Below are 14,282 nucleotides of genomic sequence, written 5' to 3' on the forward strand. Positions count from 1 at the left end.
TAGTGTGATCATTGGTGGCACCGACGAGCCTCACTGCCCATTTCTCATGGTTCAAGGCATCTCTCAAAGGAGGAGCTTCCTCATCAAACGTCCAATTAGAGTATCCCGCCCGGTGCTCCAGTAATAGCATTTTGCACGATGGGAGGAAAGAAATTCGCCGAAAACTCCAAAAAAGCGGCGGGAAATGCCAGGGTAAGTCTTAGCCTCTCCCCGCAATGCGAAACGGAACCGTGATGAAGCTGACGGCTGGCGGTCCAGAAAGCAGAAGCTGCCGCCAGGAAGGCGGCCGCTGAGGAGGCGAAGAGACAAGCAGAAGAAGACGCAAAGTGGGAGATAGGAGCAAAGTCGAATAAGAAGAAGTGTGTTTCCCTCCCAGGCAAAGAAGTTCAAATGGGCAATACATTCTGACTGGTTGTGGAACAGGGAGATGGCTGAAGCCAAAAAGGCCGAAGCGGCTCGTAAAAAAGCAGAGAGAGACGCTCTACTTGCCGCCGAAGAGGCATCACTACCGTCCAAGGCTAAGGGCGCCGGCGCCAAAACCGCCCAGAAGAAGCATCGCGGACTAGATCTTTCGCAACTCGACGACGATCCTCTTAGCAAGAAGGCTCCTACACTCAATGCTACTGGTATCGAAAACGCTCTTGACGCACTCGAGATCTCAACTGGCCCCAACAATATCAAGGTTGATCGACACCCGGAGCGACGGTACAAGGCTGCCTATGCTGCGTATGAGGCGCGAAGACTACCTGAGATTGAGAAGGAACACCCTGGCCTTCGAAGACAGCAGCGGATTGAAATCTGCAAGAAAGAATTCGAAAAGAGCGAGGAGAATCCCTTCAACAAGGTGCATGTCGCTTATGATGCCACGCATGAAGAAATTGCCGCCGTCCGGGAAGCCGAGCGGAGAAAGATTGAAAACCGATTGGCGGCCAAATGATCTTTCTCTCCCCCTTTTTAGTCTTCTAGGTAACAGCTATGGATTCACACATGATGGAATATTCATGAGACATGACAGTGTAGAATGCGATGATGACAGAACCTGTTCTGAGGGATCTAGGTTCAATGATCGGTTCAGATTGTGCTTTCTATTTCCACAAGGTTCTTTCGAGAAGTCTCTTCATAATGCCAACAAAAAAGGCTGATACTTTTTCATGCATTGATAAGCGGAAAGACATTCCTTCAGAATCAAAGATCATAAGTAGCCGCATAGTATATCGACGATCGCCCTATGTTGTCATTGTGGCGTCGAACCACATTGTGGCTTCCACGTGCCTCACCACCTTGTGCAGATTATCATGAAACATCACCAAATCTCTGGGTAATCATCGTGCTCATCGAATCCGAGCGACATGTCTCAGTCGTTCAATTACTCAGCAAACAGCTTTTTACAGAGTCAAGTTTACAGCCTGGGAGAACACCGAGGTCTGACAGACCTACCGTCGGGTCCTGAGCGAGACTTTCTCACCCTCACCTGGGGTCCGCTAGTATTCCGAGCCACATACGCTCCGGGCTCGGATCGCCTCTTTCCGTTATTCTTGCGTGTGATGAATGATGCGTTTCGCGAGGCATTGCCATCGTTGGATGGAACTCCGGAACAGCTAACCATGCTGCAACGGACGTATGCATCCAAAGTGTTTCAAGAGAACGGTCTCTATGCCGACGCGGACCCCGACACCATCCGGGAAGCGTTCAGAGATTGGAAGATATCGCTTGGTCTGCCGCGCATGAATCTCCCTGTTCGATTGCGCATGTGTCTTATGGTGGACGATCAGAGTCTGGCGGACTTCACCGAGGCAATTGACACGTCTTCCTCGCAGGAGATGGGCATTGATCATTCCAAGTGTCGGGTTAAGATTGTCGAGTCGCTTTATCCGCAGGAAAGAGCCGAGTTCTCCTCGATAGGGTGGACAACCTTGACGTTTGACAAGCTCCTGGAGGCGTACGCGAGACTGCAGGACGGAAGACTGTCCGATCTATGTCCCGGAATTCACTAATCATGGAGCATTAAATCTGGCGAATGATGCTTGAATGTGACTTGGATTACTTCAATGGGTTGAAGTTGCTCAACCCTGCTGCGAACAGCAGTACAGACAAGCCATTAATCAATACAGGACATGGCAAAGATACATGACTTTCCATCTCAAAACTTCCCGTCGTCCAAAAGAATATAAACTAGAAACCGCCCAATCTACTCCTCCGGTTCATAATTCTCATCATAATAGTCGTCGCTGGTCCGGGAACCACCCTTGCGACCAGCTTCGCGAGCACGGGGATCGCCGGGCTCAAAAGAGCCGCTCGAAGCGTGACCGCCCTTCGATGCGATATTCCTCTAATGAATGTCAGCATTATGAAGAATTGTGGCCACGAGGTTCCTTAAACAATACCTGTTTATCGGGATCCATGCTGGCAAAGCCACTCTTGTGGCTACTTTGGCCACCTTTTGATGCGATGTTCTGAACCTCCTCGCGGGGACGGTTGGCGAAGTTTCCAGGGTTGGTGTTGGTCGGCATTTTGCAAGAGGCGATATGAAATATTTGGTAGAGTATCACTGAGATTTTTGATATTGGCTTTGAGTGATATCCGCTGGAATGCGATCCTCGACCTCCCTATTTATGTCTTTTCCTTCTTACAAGTCTCAGACCTCTGGCTTCACAAGAAGGGCGTGATGATCATAGTGACATAGATGCTGTTAATTGATGATCTCGACTGTCCGATTAGGAGAATCCGCTGGCAAATGATTGAGTGCATTGGCTTATTGCCAAAAGCAGCACGCAATATCACGAAACCTGTTTTTCCTACCCTCCACAGTGGCTCTATCCAACCCTTTCGCTGGATCTGGGGAGTTTGTCGCACCATGGAATCTGACTACAGCCACCAGCTCTTTCGGGCTCAAGATGTCGTGCGACTGAGCCCAGGCCGATTTCAGTACAGAGCACGAGGGAACAAACGTGCGAATCAAGTTGGTGTCCGTACAAAGGTAGTCTACCTACTCTGCAATTGAGTTCTGCTTTCCTTCGAAGTACTTTCTGGACGGATAACCTCAGAGTGACGTTGGCGTGGAGATGTTCACTCCAAGTATGAGAAACGTGGCGAAAGCCCCCAACCACTCGGATCCGAGGAACAGCAACCGCCTTCACGATCGTAACGTATGTAACTGGTTTTGAGGCTTTCTGATTCTTGATCTTGCAAAGTATTCGGAGTGGTTGACGTCGAGGTGGATTTCCAGGTGGGTTGCGAAATTAGATAGATTGGTCAGAAACAAACCCTAAAATCCCACGCTAACTCTACGGAGTACCCTCGTACGCATTTCGCTGTTCGCAGCATCTACCCATTCCCCAAAGAGAAATTATCAGGCTGATCACTGACGAGAGGAAGGCGATGGTCAAGTTCTTTGTGATGTGACCGCTTTGTAGATTGATCTGGACGTCTGTAATTCATTGACGTCGATGTTCGATAACCATAGCACAGACGACTCGAATTTATATAGATATGCATTCTCGTCACGGTTCCAAGACAAATATCGTTCTTCTATATTCGACTAGTAAAGAATAGTCTGAACTTCATTTGCGTACACGATACTGCCGCCTGACCATGTCTAACCTCTACGAGCGTCAAGCTGATGACCGCTACGAAGCGGAGAACGATCCACGCGGTTCTGAGAATCTCTTCGACGATTCCTACGTCGAAGGCGGTCCTATTCCAGTCCAGCGCGATGAAGAACCACTTGACGATCCGATTCAGCCTCCGTTCTCGAATACCGACGCGCAGCTTGGTAAGCAACTGTCCGCAATTACTGCCCAGTAAGATACTAACAACGGCGGATTGTTAGAGCAAGATGAGAGGGAGGCCATTGACCGGTCCAATATCTTGAAAGGGTCCCGGACTCGTCATGCAAAGCCTCGTACGCGCAATGCGTATAACGAGGGGCCAGACGAAGATGATCTCCCTGCTGAAGTGCTCCAGGGAAACTCGGGGCGATCGTCGACTCGCTGATGAGGATATTGGGTTGGAAGTCAGATTGATACTTTTGTTAGCTAGGAACTACTGCTGTGTGACCTGAACGATGTAATTTCTGCAATTCGTACTCCTGTTAACAAGAAATTAGTGCATCAGTTACATCTGACATTTCCGGAACGCTGTTGATGAGTTCAAGATAATCGAGTTGACTGCCTCGTAGAACTGTTCCTGGTCGCATTTGAGATGGTGGAACGATGTATAGGACTATCTTGGTCAATATTTGTGGTATTTCTTGCCCGTAGCTGCGCACGTTCATCAACATCATCTAAACTAACCACGACAAGAATAATGGTATCGGCGAGTGTATTGTCATGGTTATGAGGCAAAGTTGCTTCTTCCTAGAATGTAAAGGGTTTGGCGACATTGGTCGCATTCGCACTTGCGAGGCTTGCTGTGATTAACATCATGGTGTCATTGAGTGGTCGGACGAGTAGGCCTATATTCCGTAAACCGAACTAGGTTGGGGGACCCCAGTCCAATCCTTCTTGGTTGCAAACGAAAAACCGAAAAGTCGTTCTACTATTGTCGCGCAACGGTGGAGAGGGATTATTGTTCAGTTCAATTCCACCACTGTCCGTCGTCAAATTCCATACTGAGGATTGATATCTATACCACACGTGCGTTCACTCTCGCAAAGACAAGAACCTACGTAACCTAGGTACAGTTGTGATCGAGGCGATAGAGCTTAGGTTAGCAACTACTCCGTAGGCCTACCAGTAGTACTTTCTCTATGCTCGCATCCAAATTCCAATCCCACTCCGTATGAGTGCACTCGTACGGAGTATTCATCCAAGCCACCCCCTGAGCTTCCCCGCAAACATCCCTGAGCTATTTACTCTGTATGGAGTATTCTCTACACGTTTTCTCTCCTTGTTGCCTTCCATGAAGCTCTAGAATGCGCAGAGACCCGCCAGTTCCCAATCACTCTGGAGCTTGGCTGAAAAAGGCTAGCGCTGGCCATTAATAGAAACAGACCCATCCACATACTTGACTGGGTAAAGTACACTTTGATTCATGAACCAATCGGTAACGCCTGGTCCTTTTAGCCTACCTGCCAGGGACCCACGATCACTCGATCTGATCGGTGAGCAATGATTGGTGTGAGCAATGGAACCTTTTGTCGAGCCCTAAAAGACAGAGAGTCTAGAACCCTAAGCTACGGAAGAACGGCAGAACGAAAAGATCCCGAGGTTGGCAGACGAACAGGTTCTGTTTGGAACGAAGGCCGCGCGGCGTTGGATTTCCGGCCAGATGGGATGGCCCAATCCCTAATGGCCAGCCGGATCCAGTCCAACTGCAGGAACTCTGCAGGAACTGATGTGGTCCAACCATCCGGGTGGACCAAGTGGCGTTGTCCTTGGGTACATACATGTCAAGGCGTCGTCAGAAGCAAGATTCCCCTTTCTCTCACCTGACGTGCGGTATATATTCTGGCCTCCTCCCTCGAAAAGCCCAAGTCAGTGAGTGAGTGACACTGGGAACACACACGCAGCCATCATGTATCGCTCGTACCTTGTCACCCTCGGGCTTTCCGTCCTTGCCCAAGCCGCCGTCGAGTGCGGTTTCAATTATGGCGCGACCTTTTCCGATGGATCGATCAAGCAGCAGTCGGACTTCCAGGCCGAGTTCAACACGGCCAAAAATCTGAAGGGCGCTTCGGGTAAATTCACTAGCGCCCGTCTGTATACGATGATTGTGAGTGCTTGATTTGCTGATGGAATGGATGATGCAAATGCATACTGACGCCCTTCAAGCAAGGTGGCACTCAGAACGAACCAATCTCGGCTATCCCGGCCGCCATTGCCGAAGACACCTCCCTTCTTCTGGGAATCTGGACTTCTGCTGGCGCAGATATTGTCAACAACGAGATCTCAGCCCTGAAATCCGCCATTGAGCAGTACGGTGATGCCTTCACCAAGCTGGTCGTCGGCATTTCTGTGGGCAGCGAGGATCTCTATCGGGACTCCAATGTTGAAGTCCAGAAAGAGGCCGGACCTGGCTTGGCACCTGACACGCTCGTGTCGTACATCAATCAGGTGAGGGATGCGATCGCGGGCACTCCCTTGAGCAACGTTCCTATTGGCCATGTCGACACGTGGACGGCGTGGGTGAATGGTTCCAACCGTGCGGTGATTGACGCTGTCGACTGGCTCGGCGTGGATGCCTACCCATACTTTGAGAAGGAAAGGGAGAACTCGGTTCAGAACGGCAAGTCGCTTTTCTACTCGGCTCTCCAGAAGACCAAGGATGTCGCCGGGGGCAAGGAACTCTGGATCACAGAGACCGGTTGGCCAGTGAGCGGCAAGACGGAGAACCTGGGTGTCCCGTCGCCCGAGAACGCCAAGATCTACTGGGATGAGGTTGGCTGCTCTCTGTTCGGCAAAGTCCACACCTGGTGGTACACGCTCCAGGATGCAAAGCCAGTCACTCCGGACCCGAGCTTCGGTATCATTGGGAGCGAGCTGACCACAAACCCTCTCTTCGATCTGACCTGCCCGAATGAAGCCGAATCGTCTTCGGCCGCCCCAGCGCCGACTTCTGCTCCAGGTGTCTCCGCTCCCGGTTCCAGTACTGCAGCTACTGAAACGCAGACGGGCGGCGGTGTCGGTGGCTCCCAGACTGTGTCGCCGTCCGCTCCCTTCCCGACCTGGAACGCGACTGTGCCTGCTCCCACCGGCGGTATCCCGACCTCCCGCCCTGGCCAGCCCGGAGCATTCCCGACTGGCCAAGTCCCGGGTGGTGGTGCTGGTGGTGTTGGCGATCAAAACACCGCCGTCGAGGGTGGCGCGGCTTCTCCAACTGCTGGCGGCAAGGAGCCCGCGTTCACTGGTAAGGCCAGCACCATGTCCGCTCCCTCGAGCTCTGTGCTCGCAACTATCATCGCCCTGGTTGCACTTGTGTACTTCTTCTAAGCATCTATAAAGCGGGTTCTCCGGAGAAGTTGAATAGGGATTGGAAATGTAGACTTGTACTTAGAGGTGATAGTCTGTGTCGAAAAAAATTTGTAGTACACGTTAAAAGCAATGCATAATATAATTCTTTGTCCATGACTGCCATTGGTCTTTTAATCATCTACTATTCCACTCGCCGTTCTCATGACTCGATGAAATCCAAAGTGGTTCACCGTCATCATCAAATTCGGCCCATTGGAAAAAAGAACACCCGGTCTTTGACTCTGGAGAATTCCCAGCATAACACATCCACATGTATCTTCCCCGATTGCTCCGTTTACGTTGAACACATTTCAGAATAGCCGGAACGCCACATCGGCAACGGGGTATCCTGTGAGGTTGTAAGGACTCCCGATACCAGCGATATGTGATATTAATGCGACGGTTGCCGGCGATAGGATGTGGTGAGATTGTTTGAACCGGAGGGATAGAATGCTTCCATTCTTCTTGCATTTCCGCATGCATTACCAAGAGAGAATTATGGGGTAAATGAATGGAGATCTGGCCCTGAGCATCAGATATATGGTCCGGAAGCCTGTTGTTCTTTTTCTTCGTTGGTGATGACGCCTCAGTGGTGGTCTCTGTCTTCGATGAACCGGAATCCTCCGAGTCATTCTCATCTCTAGCAACAATCTTGCGAACCCGAAACTCCCTAGCCACGCCCAGACTGAGACTTCCAATGATCGCCCTGGGACCGAGAAACGTAAGTTGATCGGAATGGTAACCAACACACTCGGAAGGACCGTCATAGCAATTGACAAATGCGACGTTAGGAATCCATTCTTTGGGCGACTGATATCGGAGTTTCTGTTTATTCGGGTAATGGGTCAGAATCCGCTGTCGAACTTGCTCGTTGACAGCCTTTTGCACCCGATCCGACACGGCGCGCAGGCGCGGTGTAAGTATGCGAACGTCTGTTCGATAAGCGCCGTCAAGATTGTACTCTGATGAGTACAGCTTGGCCTCCTCTTTGGTTGAGACATAGATACTGCTGGTATGGCGGCTTTGAGCCTTGTTGCCGAATAGTTGGAAGGTATATGGCTTGAACGTCTTCGACTCTTCGAGTAGTTCAGTCAAAAGAGCATTCGCCTCATCTGCAGGCAGAAAATTGTGGATGATTGAACATGGTGTGTGGGCTGCAACGTCTTCTGGTGTGTAGAGATACAGCGTCTTGCCTCGTTTCGTCAATGGCCTTGCCGAGCCAGGTGAGGGCACAGATTTGGGAACGCTGCGAAAGGAGGACAACAACGACGTCTGTATCCCAGGAACAGAAGTCGTCCTTAGCTTCTCCTTGTGCAAACTTGGCAGAGCGTTGGGCGTTGCCGCTTCATGCGCACCATGCTTGGCTTGAAGTGCAGCCAGTGCCGCTGTGACGTTCCCCTCAAATGAAACCAGCACATCAAGTAAGAATTCCTGATCTAGATGAGGATACAGTGACATCAAACGAGCAAGTTTGACATCTGTTGCTTCATCTTCGTCAGCAGCCACTGTGGATTTCTCGCAGTGTAGATCGTCATGGCCAGTTCCTTCTGGAGTAGTACTGTTCTCAGCGTAGAAGTCGAGAAGCAGCTTTCTACGCTTTCTGGAGTGCGCCTCCACCATGGTAGCAATCATTTCCTGCAGTCCTCTGTCGAATGTACACATCGTTCAGATACCCACTAGTCATTCGGATCACTGCCTTCAGGGCAACGGGGGTGTGCAGAGATGATGGGGTCATTGAGATGACAAAACCCGAACGGCCCTCAGTCCCGAACGGCGGAACCAAGAGTTGAAATTTTGATTTACTCGTAACTAGATTGCAAAGTTGATTGAATTCAATCAATATTTCCTCCAATTGGTCAGATGCATGAAAATTTCACTTCAAATGCTCTTCTTTCACGTGATTGATCTTGATGTGACCAATCGGCAATTGTGCTGCGAGAATACGGAGTACTTCACTAAACGATACCCTAGGGAACTATGCACGAATAACGACGCAGTATGGATTACATGAGCTTGCGAGGAGCGAGAGTCAACTCTCGACTCCATTCTTCAACTCGAACCTCTCTCAAATGTATGGAGTAGTCTATGAGTACACTGGTACGTTGTCTTTGAACTTATCTTTGGGAGTATCATCTTTAAAATAGTACTTTTCGGGCATCTTTGATAGTACTACTCCGTACTCTTAAGCTATTAACAGTACCTAAATCAATGTCTGATCAATACCGAGCACTCCGTACCGTGGTTGACAATTGTAGCCTAGGTACTACTCCGTACTTAGTACTAGGTACTTATCTTGTATGAATCGTTTTTTGCTTGAAAGTGTTTTCTTCATGATGACAACCTCCCTCGCTTCTTGTTGATGAAGTTCTGCGTGGCATGCCAGACGCCTCGCGCGCCAGTCTTGATATCCTTCCACCCGTCGTAGACAGGATATACGACGACGGCAAGAAATGCGATAAATTGCCAGATGATGGCGACAGTTGTCCAACCGGAAAAGAAGGACTTTGTGAAGATATAGTCTCGGTAGAGGGGCATGGGCCATAGGACGAAGGTAACCAGGACGACAACTACCCAGATGGCCCAAGCAATGCGGTGCCAGCGCCGCAGATCTCGAAGGATATCGTCACTGAACGGATGACGGAGGTCATCCAGACTGATGCTCAATCTATCTGATGTCTCAGTTACTTTAACGGTCTTCTTCTCAGGTCCCTCTTCGATGCGGGCTGGGTCACCGACGAAGGAAGGTGCTTGCTGGTCCTCCCCTGCTGATGCGACGGCATCGGAATCTTTCGAACCTTCTTCAGTCTTGGGAGTTTGCGCGCCGCTCGACTGACTTGATTCTTCGGAGTCGGGGACTGCCTCCAAAAGCTCCGCACGAAGGAATATGCGCCAGTCGAACTTAGTCGGCTTGTATTGTGAAATCAGAACAGAATACAATGCTGGCGAGAAGAGGGAGACCAGAGAACCGTACAACGCAGGCAGGCCTTGTTCCGTAGTCCAGAGGTCGATTCTTCCGTACATGGTCTTGGCTGTGGCCAACCAGACTGCGATGCCACTGACGAAGCCCAAAATCGGGGAGAGAACCAGGGCAAGGCGAGTTTGTCCCGACCAAGTCAGAGTGAAGGCCAAGGGAATGATTCCCGGACATGTCAAAATGGGCCGGAAATAGCCGATCCAGGTCATATCAGCACCACCATAGTTCAGAACCAGGGAAAATGCCGTGATGAAAAGCGCATGAAAGCAGACAGATAAGTGGCTGACATGCATGAGACGTTTATCTGTTGCCTTGGGATTCATGTAGGTTTTGTAGAGGTCATAAGAAAGGATGCTGCTGACCGCAATCATTGAAGATGAGATCGTGCTCGTGAGTGCCATGAAAAGGAGCACGAAAAAGGCTACGATTCCTTGACTCCCAATCAGTGCCTGGATCACATACGGCATGACCAAACCGCCAGTAACTTCGGGCAGGGTGATATCCTTTGGGTAAGTTGGGAAGATCGGAGTTTTATGGAGGGCTCGAGCCGCCAGCCCAATGACGGTACCCAGGCCCCATGGAATCCCAAAAATAGCAAGAGCAGCCAGGTTATATCCGGGAACCGTGCCTTGACATCAGTTGCAAATGATTTCTGCCAGAATGCAGTATCCTGGAGGATCTTGTCAGACAAAAAGATGGTAATCATTGACCGTTGTTGTATACTCACCATGACCACCAATGCCAAATTTCCACATTTGAGGATCAACCCCCAGATGATGGCTTCTTTTGACTTCATTGTGAGCAACGATCCCTGGTAGTTCCTAGGAATGTAGTTGTCGCTCGCTGTGGCCATCACTTTCTCCCACAAACCGTAGAGGCCACCTACAGCCTCGTGTGTGAGCACCTTGAGCGTGAAGTAGATGATCAGGATTAGAGCGACCAAAGTGTGTAGGTAATCTGTGAGGAAGGTCGCCTTCAAGCCGCCGACAGCAGTATATAGGGCAACTGGACAATAGTTAGCTCTTGCTAGCCTGGGGCTGATGAAGGAAAAAAAAAAAAAAAAAAAAAAAAAAAAAAAGGAACCCCCCAAGTCGTAAACGCTCTGATAAGCAATTGATAAAATTAATCTGACCCGATTGATAGCTCTCAGGATCGTGATTGGCTACACGGATCCCGCATCCGCAGCCAATGAACCATGGTAACCGTAAGGGACAGAAGGAGTTACTTCTTCGTTACCCCGACTACTGTCTGAAGACTCCTTTGTTGAAGAATTTCCGCAGCTCGCAGAATCTTGGACATCTACAGAGCACTTCTGTAGGGAATGCTAAACCGAGGCGAGAAATAACCCCGCCATCACTGATTCATCACTGCAGATTGAGGGAGGAAACCGATTGATCGCTCACCGACTGCGTGTCCGACTCCGATTCGAGAAATCGGCCAACAGCAAAACAAACACCGAAGAATCGGATTCGACGAGTAAAACGTTGGACGAACTGATTGAAGGAAAAAAAAAAAAAAAAAAAAAAAAGCGTACCACCCAGGGGAATTAGAAAAGTAGCAGCAACGAAATGCATTCCCGATACGCCGTATATGAGCTGGGAACCCGTCAAAATCATGGACGCGCAGCCGAAAATGTTGCACGACAAGTTCAACACAATGAACAATATGTGTCCGACTCTCCCGTATCGCATCCGAACAATCTCCAAGGATGTGTGAGCATATGGAACCCGAATTTTAGCCAGTACACCGAGAGCTGCCATCAAAGCAATCTGAAGGCAAAGTCCTGTCGACCACCACTGCGCAATTGTTAGCATTGATTTCAAAGATCGACAACATGCCGTGAGGATCAGACTTACAAATGGAACTGCCAGACCAAATCGATAGCATTGAGCCGCTGAAAACACCGTTTCATTAATCCACATCCAGGATGAAAATACTGCTGATGCTGTTAATCCTTTTCCCACTGATCGATTGGCCACCATGAACATCTCCGTTTTTCCTGAATCCTCGGCCAAATAGGCCTTTTGGATCTTCACGGAGACCAGGATTACTCCACAAAAGAGGATTCCGAGGCCAATGAGGAGGCCATAGGCAGTTTCCTGGGGTACCAGGTTCAATCCAGCGACGCCCAGACTGAGTTGAGACATGATTCATAGGTAGTACTTAGGAATCGGTCTGCTTTTCTTCCTTGTTAAGCAACCTCTTCGTGAAGAATGAGATTGATATTTTTGCTATTATCATTTCTTTTCCGGGGCACAATAAAATATTACTATCTCCCTGACTTGAACGCATCTCGACAAGGCGCATGACGAAGAAGCAGACGATTATCACGCTATGCGGGTACATTCCAACAAGCGGTCGCACTATTGTCCTGTCAATTCGATAATGACCGACGACGGGCTCGACTCTAAACTGATGATAGATTAGAGTCAAACCAAAAGATCACAAAGGTACGAGCAAGTTTTGTCTAGGTGATTGAAGTGCGGAGTCGGTGGTGCTCGAAACTCAAGTGTAAGTGGTGATGATTAGGGTTAGCAGCTATGGCGCAAACATAGCGACTGATTGCAAATGCGCCCACCATCAACACCCGCAACGGCGTGAATGCCGAATTTCCCGATGGGAACCATCAAGCATGTGGGATATATTGACATTGACAGGCTCAAGTAGTTTGATCTCGATAACGGAGACCTTTTCTTGTTCCATCCATTTGTTCTGATCTCTCTCTGAATTCTAGGGTTAGGGTTTTCATATCCAGAAATGTCCAACGAGCACCAGGCCACCAACGGCACCAGCCCCGCTGGAGCGGGCAAGAAACAGATGATTCTAAACGCGTTTGTCATGAATACACCTGGCCACCTGGCCCCAGGACTCTGGCACCATCCAAGGAACAAGACAGATCAATACAAAAAGTTGTCGTTCTGGGTTGAGCTGGCGCAATTGCTCGATCGAGCAGGCTTTCATTGCATGTTCATAGCCGACACGCTAGGTCCATATGATGTATACAAGGGCCCGGCCAACGTGGTCCCTGCCCTGGCATCGGGCGCGCAATTCCCCGTCAACGACCCATTGTTCCTCGTCCCATCCATGGCAGCTGCCACCAAGAACCTGATCTTCGGCGTGACGGCTAGTTTGACATACGACAAGCCGCACGCCCTGGCCCGACGATTTTCGACCGTCGACCACTTGAGCAACGGCCGCGTGGCATGGAACATCGTTACGTCGTACCTCGACAGCGCGGCCCGCAACCACGGCCTCAAGGAGCAGATTCCTCATGACGAACGCTATGCCATTGCTCACGAATACATGGAAGTTTTGTACAAACTTTGGGAGGGCAGCTTCCGAGATGACGCTGTTCTGGCTGATAGGGAACGCGGGGTCTACATCGCCAGTGATGCGGTCAGTCAGATCCATCACAAGGGCAAGTATTTTGAGGTTCCCGGCCCACATTTCTGCGAGCCATCGCCGCAACGCACTTCGTTCTTGTTCCAGGCTGGCGTTTCCAAGGCGGGAAATGACTTTGGTGGTAAGCACGCGGAAGCGATTTTCGTCGGAGGTCAGACACCGGAGATAGTGCGCGGAACGGTGGACAATATTCGCAATGTTGTTAAGAATGAAGGTCGCGATCCCAACCACGTCAAGATCATCGTGGGCATCGGAGTCATTGTGGCTGCCACCGACCAAGAGGCCCAGGCGAAGCGCGATGAATTCGTGAAATACGCAGACTACGAGGGGTGTTTAGCGTTGTTTGGTGGGTGGACAGGAATCGATCTGTCGGCCTACGGGGACGATGACGATTTTCGGCTCAGCGACTCACCCCGAGTGCGAGCTATTGTCAAGCAGTGGGCTGAAACGGTCCCTGGGACGGACAATCTTCCCTGGACAAAGAGACGTATTGCTGAATACTTGGCCCTTGGCGGCATGCAGGCGAAGATTGTCGGTGGTCCTCAGACCGTGGCCGATGAGCTGGAAAGATGGATGGATGTCTCGGGCGTTGATGGGTTCAATCTGGCCCATCAGGTCAATCCAGGCACCTTTGAGGATATCATTGAATATCTTCTGCCCGAATTGCAGCGAAGAGGCCGGTTCCGAACAAAGGTCGAGCGCGAAGGTGTCACAGCCAGAGAGGTTTTCTACGGATCAGCACGATTGCTGGACGATCACCCGGGTAGCAAGTACAAGTGGCCAGCGGGTGAGCCGAAACCGCCGTTTCTCATTGAACAGGAGAAGGGAAACAACAATAATTCGGCGGAGGATGGTGGAACAAAGCCAGGCAATTCATAGGATATTGTTTGAATGCTGCAGATAGTCACATGAGTATCCATAGTTGTGGAGATCAAACCCGAGAATTGTCCATGAAT

General features: G+C 50.1%; 9 protein-coding genes across 9 annotated transcripts; 5 read left to right on the forward strand and 4 right to left on the reverse strand.

Annotated features, from left to right (window-relative positions):
• Positions 1 to 138: 138 nt before the first annotated feature.
• On the forward strand, positions 139 to 937 carry VTN31DRAFT_1569 (uncharacterized protein; the record flags this gene model as incomplete). The annotated part of the gene is made up of 3 exons (XM_069401640.1): positions 139 to 192; positions 259 to 359; positions 424 to 937. The coding sequence occupies 3 exons, from the start codon at positions 139 to 141 to the stop codon at positions 935 to 937; spliced, it is 669 nt and encodes a 222-aa protein (XP_069264425.1).
• Positions 938 to 1,349: 412 nt separating this feature from the next.
• VTN31DRAFT_1570 (uncharacterized protein) lies at positions 1,350 to 1,994 on the forward strand (the record flags this gene model as incomplete). Its single annotated transcript, XM_069401642.1, has 1 exon — positions 1,350 to 1,994. The coding sequence occupies one exon, from the start codon at positions 1,350 to 1,352 to the stop codon at positions 1,992 to 1,994; it is 645 nt and encodes a 214-aa protein (XP_069264426.1).
• Positions 1,995 to 2,188: 194 nt separating this feature from the next.
• Positions 2,189 to 2,510, reverse strand: VTN31DRAFT_1571 (uncharacterized protein; the record flags this gene model as incomplete). The annotated part of the gene is made up of 2 exons (XM_069401643.1): positions 2,189 to 2,329; positions 2,385 to 2,510. The coding sequence occupies 2 exons, from the start codon at positions 2,508 to 2,510 to the stop codon at positions 2,189 to 2,191; spliced, it is 267 nt and encodes an 88-aa protein (XP_069264427.1).
• A 1,081-nt stretch (positions 2,511 to 3,591) lies between these two features.
• VTN31DRAFT_1572 (uncharacterized protein) lies at positions 3,592 to 3,993 on the forward strand (the record flags this gene model as incomplete). The annotated part of the gene is made up of 2 exons (XM_069401644.1): positions 3,592 to 3,772; positions 3,830 to 3,993. 2 exons carry the CDS (start codon positions 3,592 to 3,594, stop codon positions 3,991 to 3,993), a joined length of 345 nt encoding a protein of 114 aa, XP_069264428.1.
• Positions 3,994 to 5,514: 1,521 nt separating this feature from the next.
• VTN31DRAFT_1573 (uncharacterized protein) lies at positions 5,515 to 6,929 on the forward strand (the record flags this gene model as incomplete). Its single annotated transcript, XM_069401645.1, has 2 exons — positions 5,515 to 5,712; positions 5,772 to 6,929. 2 exons carry the CDS (start codon positions 5,515 to 5,517, stop codon positions 6,927 to 6,929), a joined length of 1,356 nt encoding a protein of 451 aa, XP_069264429.1.
• Positions 6,930 to 7,085: 156 nt separating this feature from the next.
• VTN31DRAFT_1574 (uncharacterized protein) lies at positions 7,086 to 8,612 on the reverse strand (the record flags this gene model as incomplete). The annotated part of the gene is made up of 1 exon (XM_069401646.1): positions 7,086 to 8,612. The coding sequence occupies one exon, from the start codon at positions 8,610 to 8,612 to the stop codon at positions 7,086 to 7,088; it is 1,527 nt and encodes a 508-aa protein (XP_069264430.1).
• Positions 8,613 to 9,278: 666 nt separating this feature from the next.
• VTN31DRAFT_1575 (uncharacterized protein) lies at positions 9,279 to 10,325 on the reverse strand (the record flags this gene model as incomplete). The annotated part of the gene is made up of 1 exon (XM_069401647.1): positions 9,279 to 10,325. One exon carries the CDS (start codon positions 10,323 to 10,325, stop codon positions 9,279 to 9,281), a length of 1,047 nt encoding a protein of 348 aa, XP_069264431.1.
• A 963-nt stretch (positions 10,326 to 11,288) lies between these two features.
• VTN31DRAFT_1576 (uncharacterized protein) lies at positions 11,289 to 12,071 on the reverse strand (the record flags this gene model as incomplete). Its single annotated transcript, XM_069401648.1, has 1 exon — positions 11,289 to 12,071. The coding sequence occupies one exon, from the start codon at positions 12,069 to 12,071 to the stop codon at positions 11,289 to 11,291; it is 783 nt and encodes a 260-aa protein (XP_069264432.1).
• Positions 12,072 to 12,681: 610 nt separating this feature from the next.
• On the forward strand, positions 12,682 to 14,205 carry VTN31DRAFT_1577 (uncharacterized protein; the record flags this gene model as incomplete). The annotated part of the gene is made up of 1 exon (XM_069401649.1): positions 12,682 to 14,205. The coding sequence occupies one exon, from the start codon at positions 12,682 to 12,684 to the stop codon at positions 14,203 to 14,205; it is 1,524 nt and encodes a 507-aa protein (XP_069264433.1).
• Positions 14,206 to 14,282: the final 77 nt, after the last annotated feature.

Source organism: Thermomyces dupontii (genome assembly GCF_041956625.1).
Source record: "Thermomyces dupontii strain NRRL 2155 unplaced genomic scaffold VTN31scaffold_1, whole genome shotgun sequence".
In the NCBI taxonomy this organism is placed as follows: domain Eukaryota; kingdom Fungi; phylum Ascomycota; class Eurotiomycetes; order Eurotiales; family Trichocomaceae; genus Thermomyces; species Thermomyces dupontii.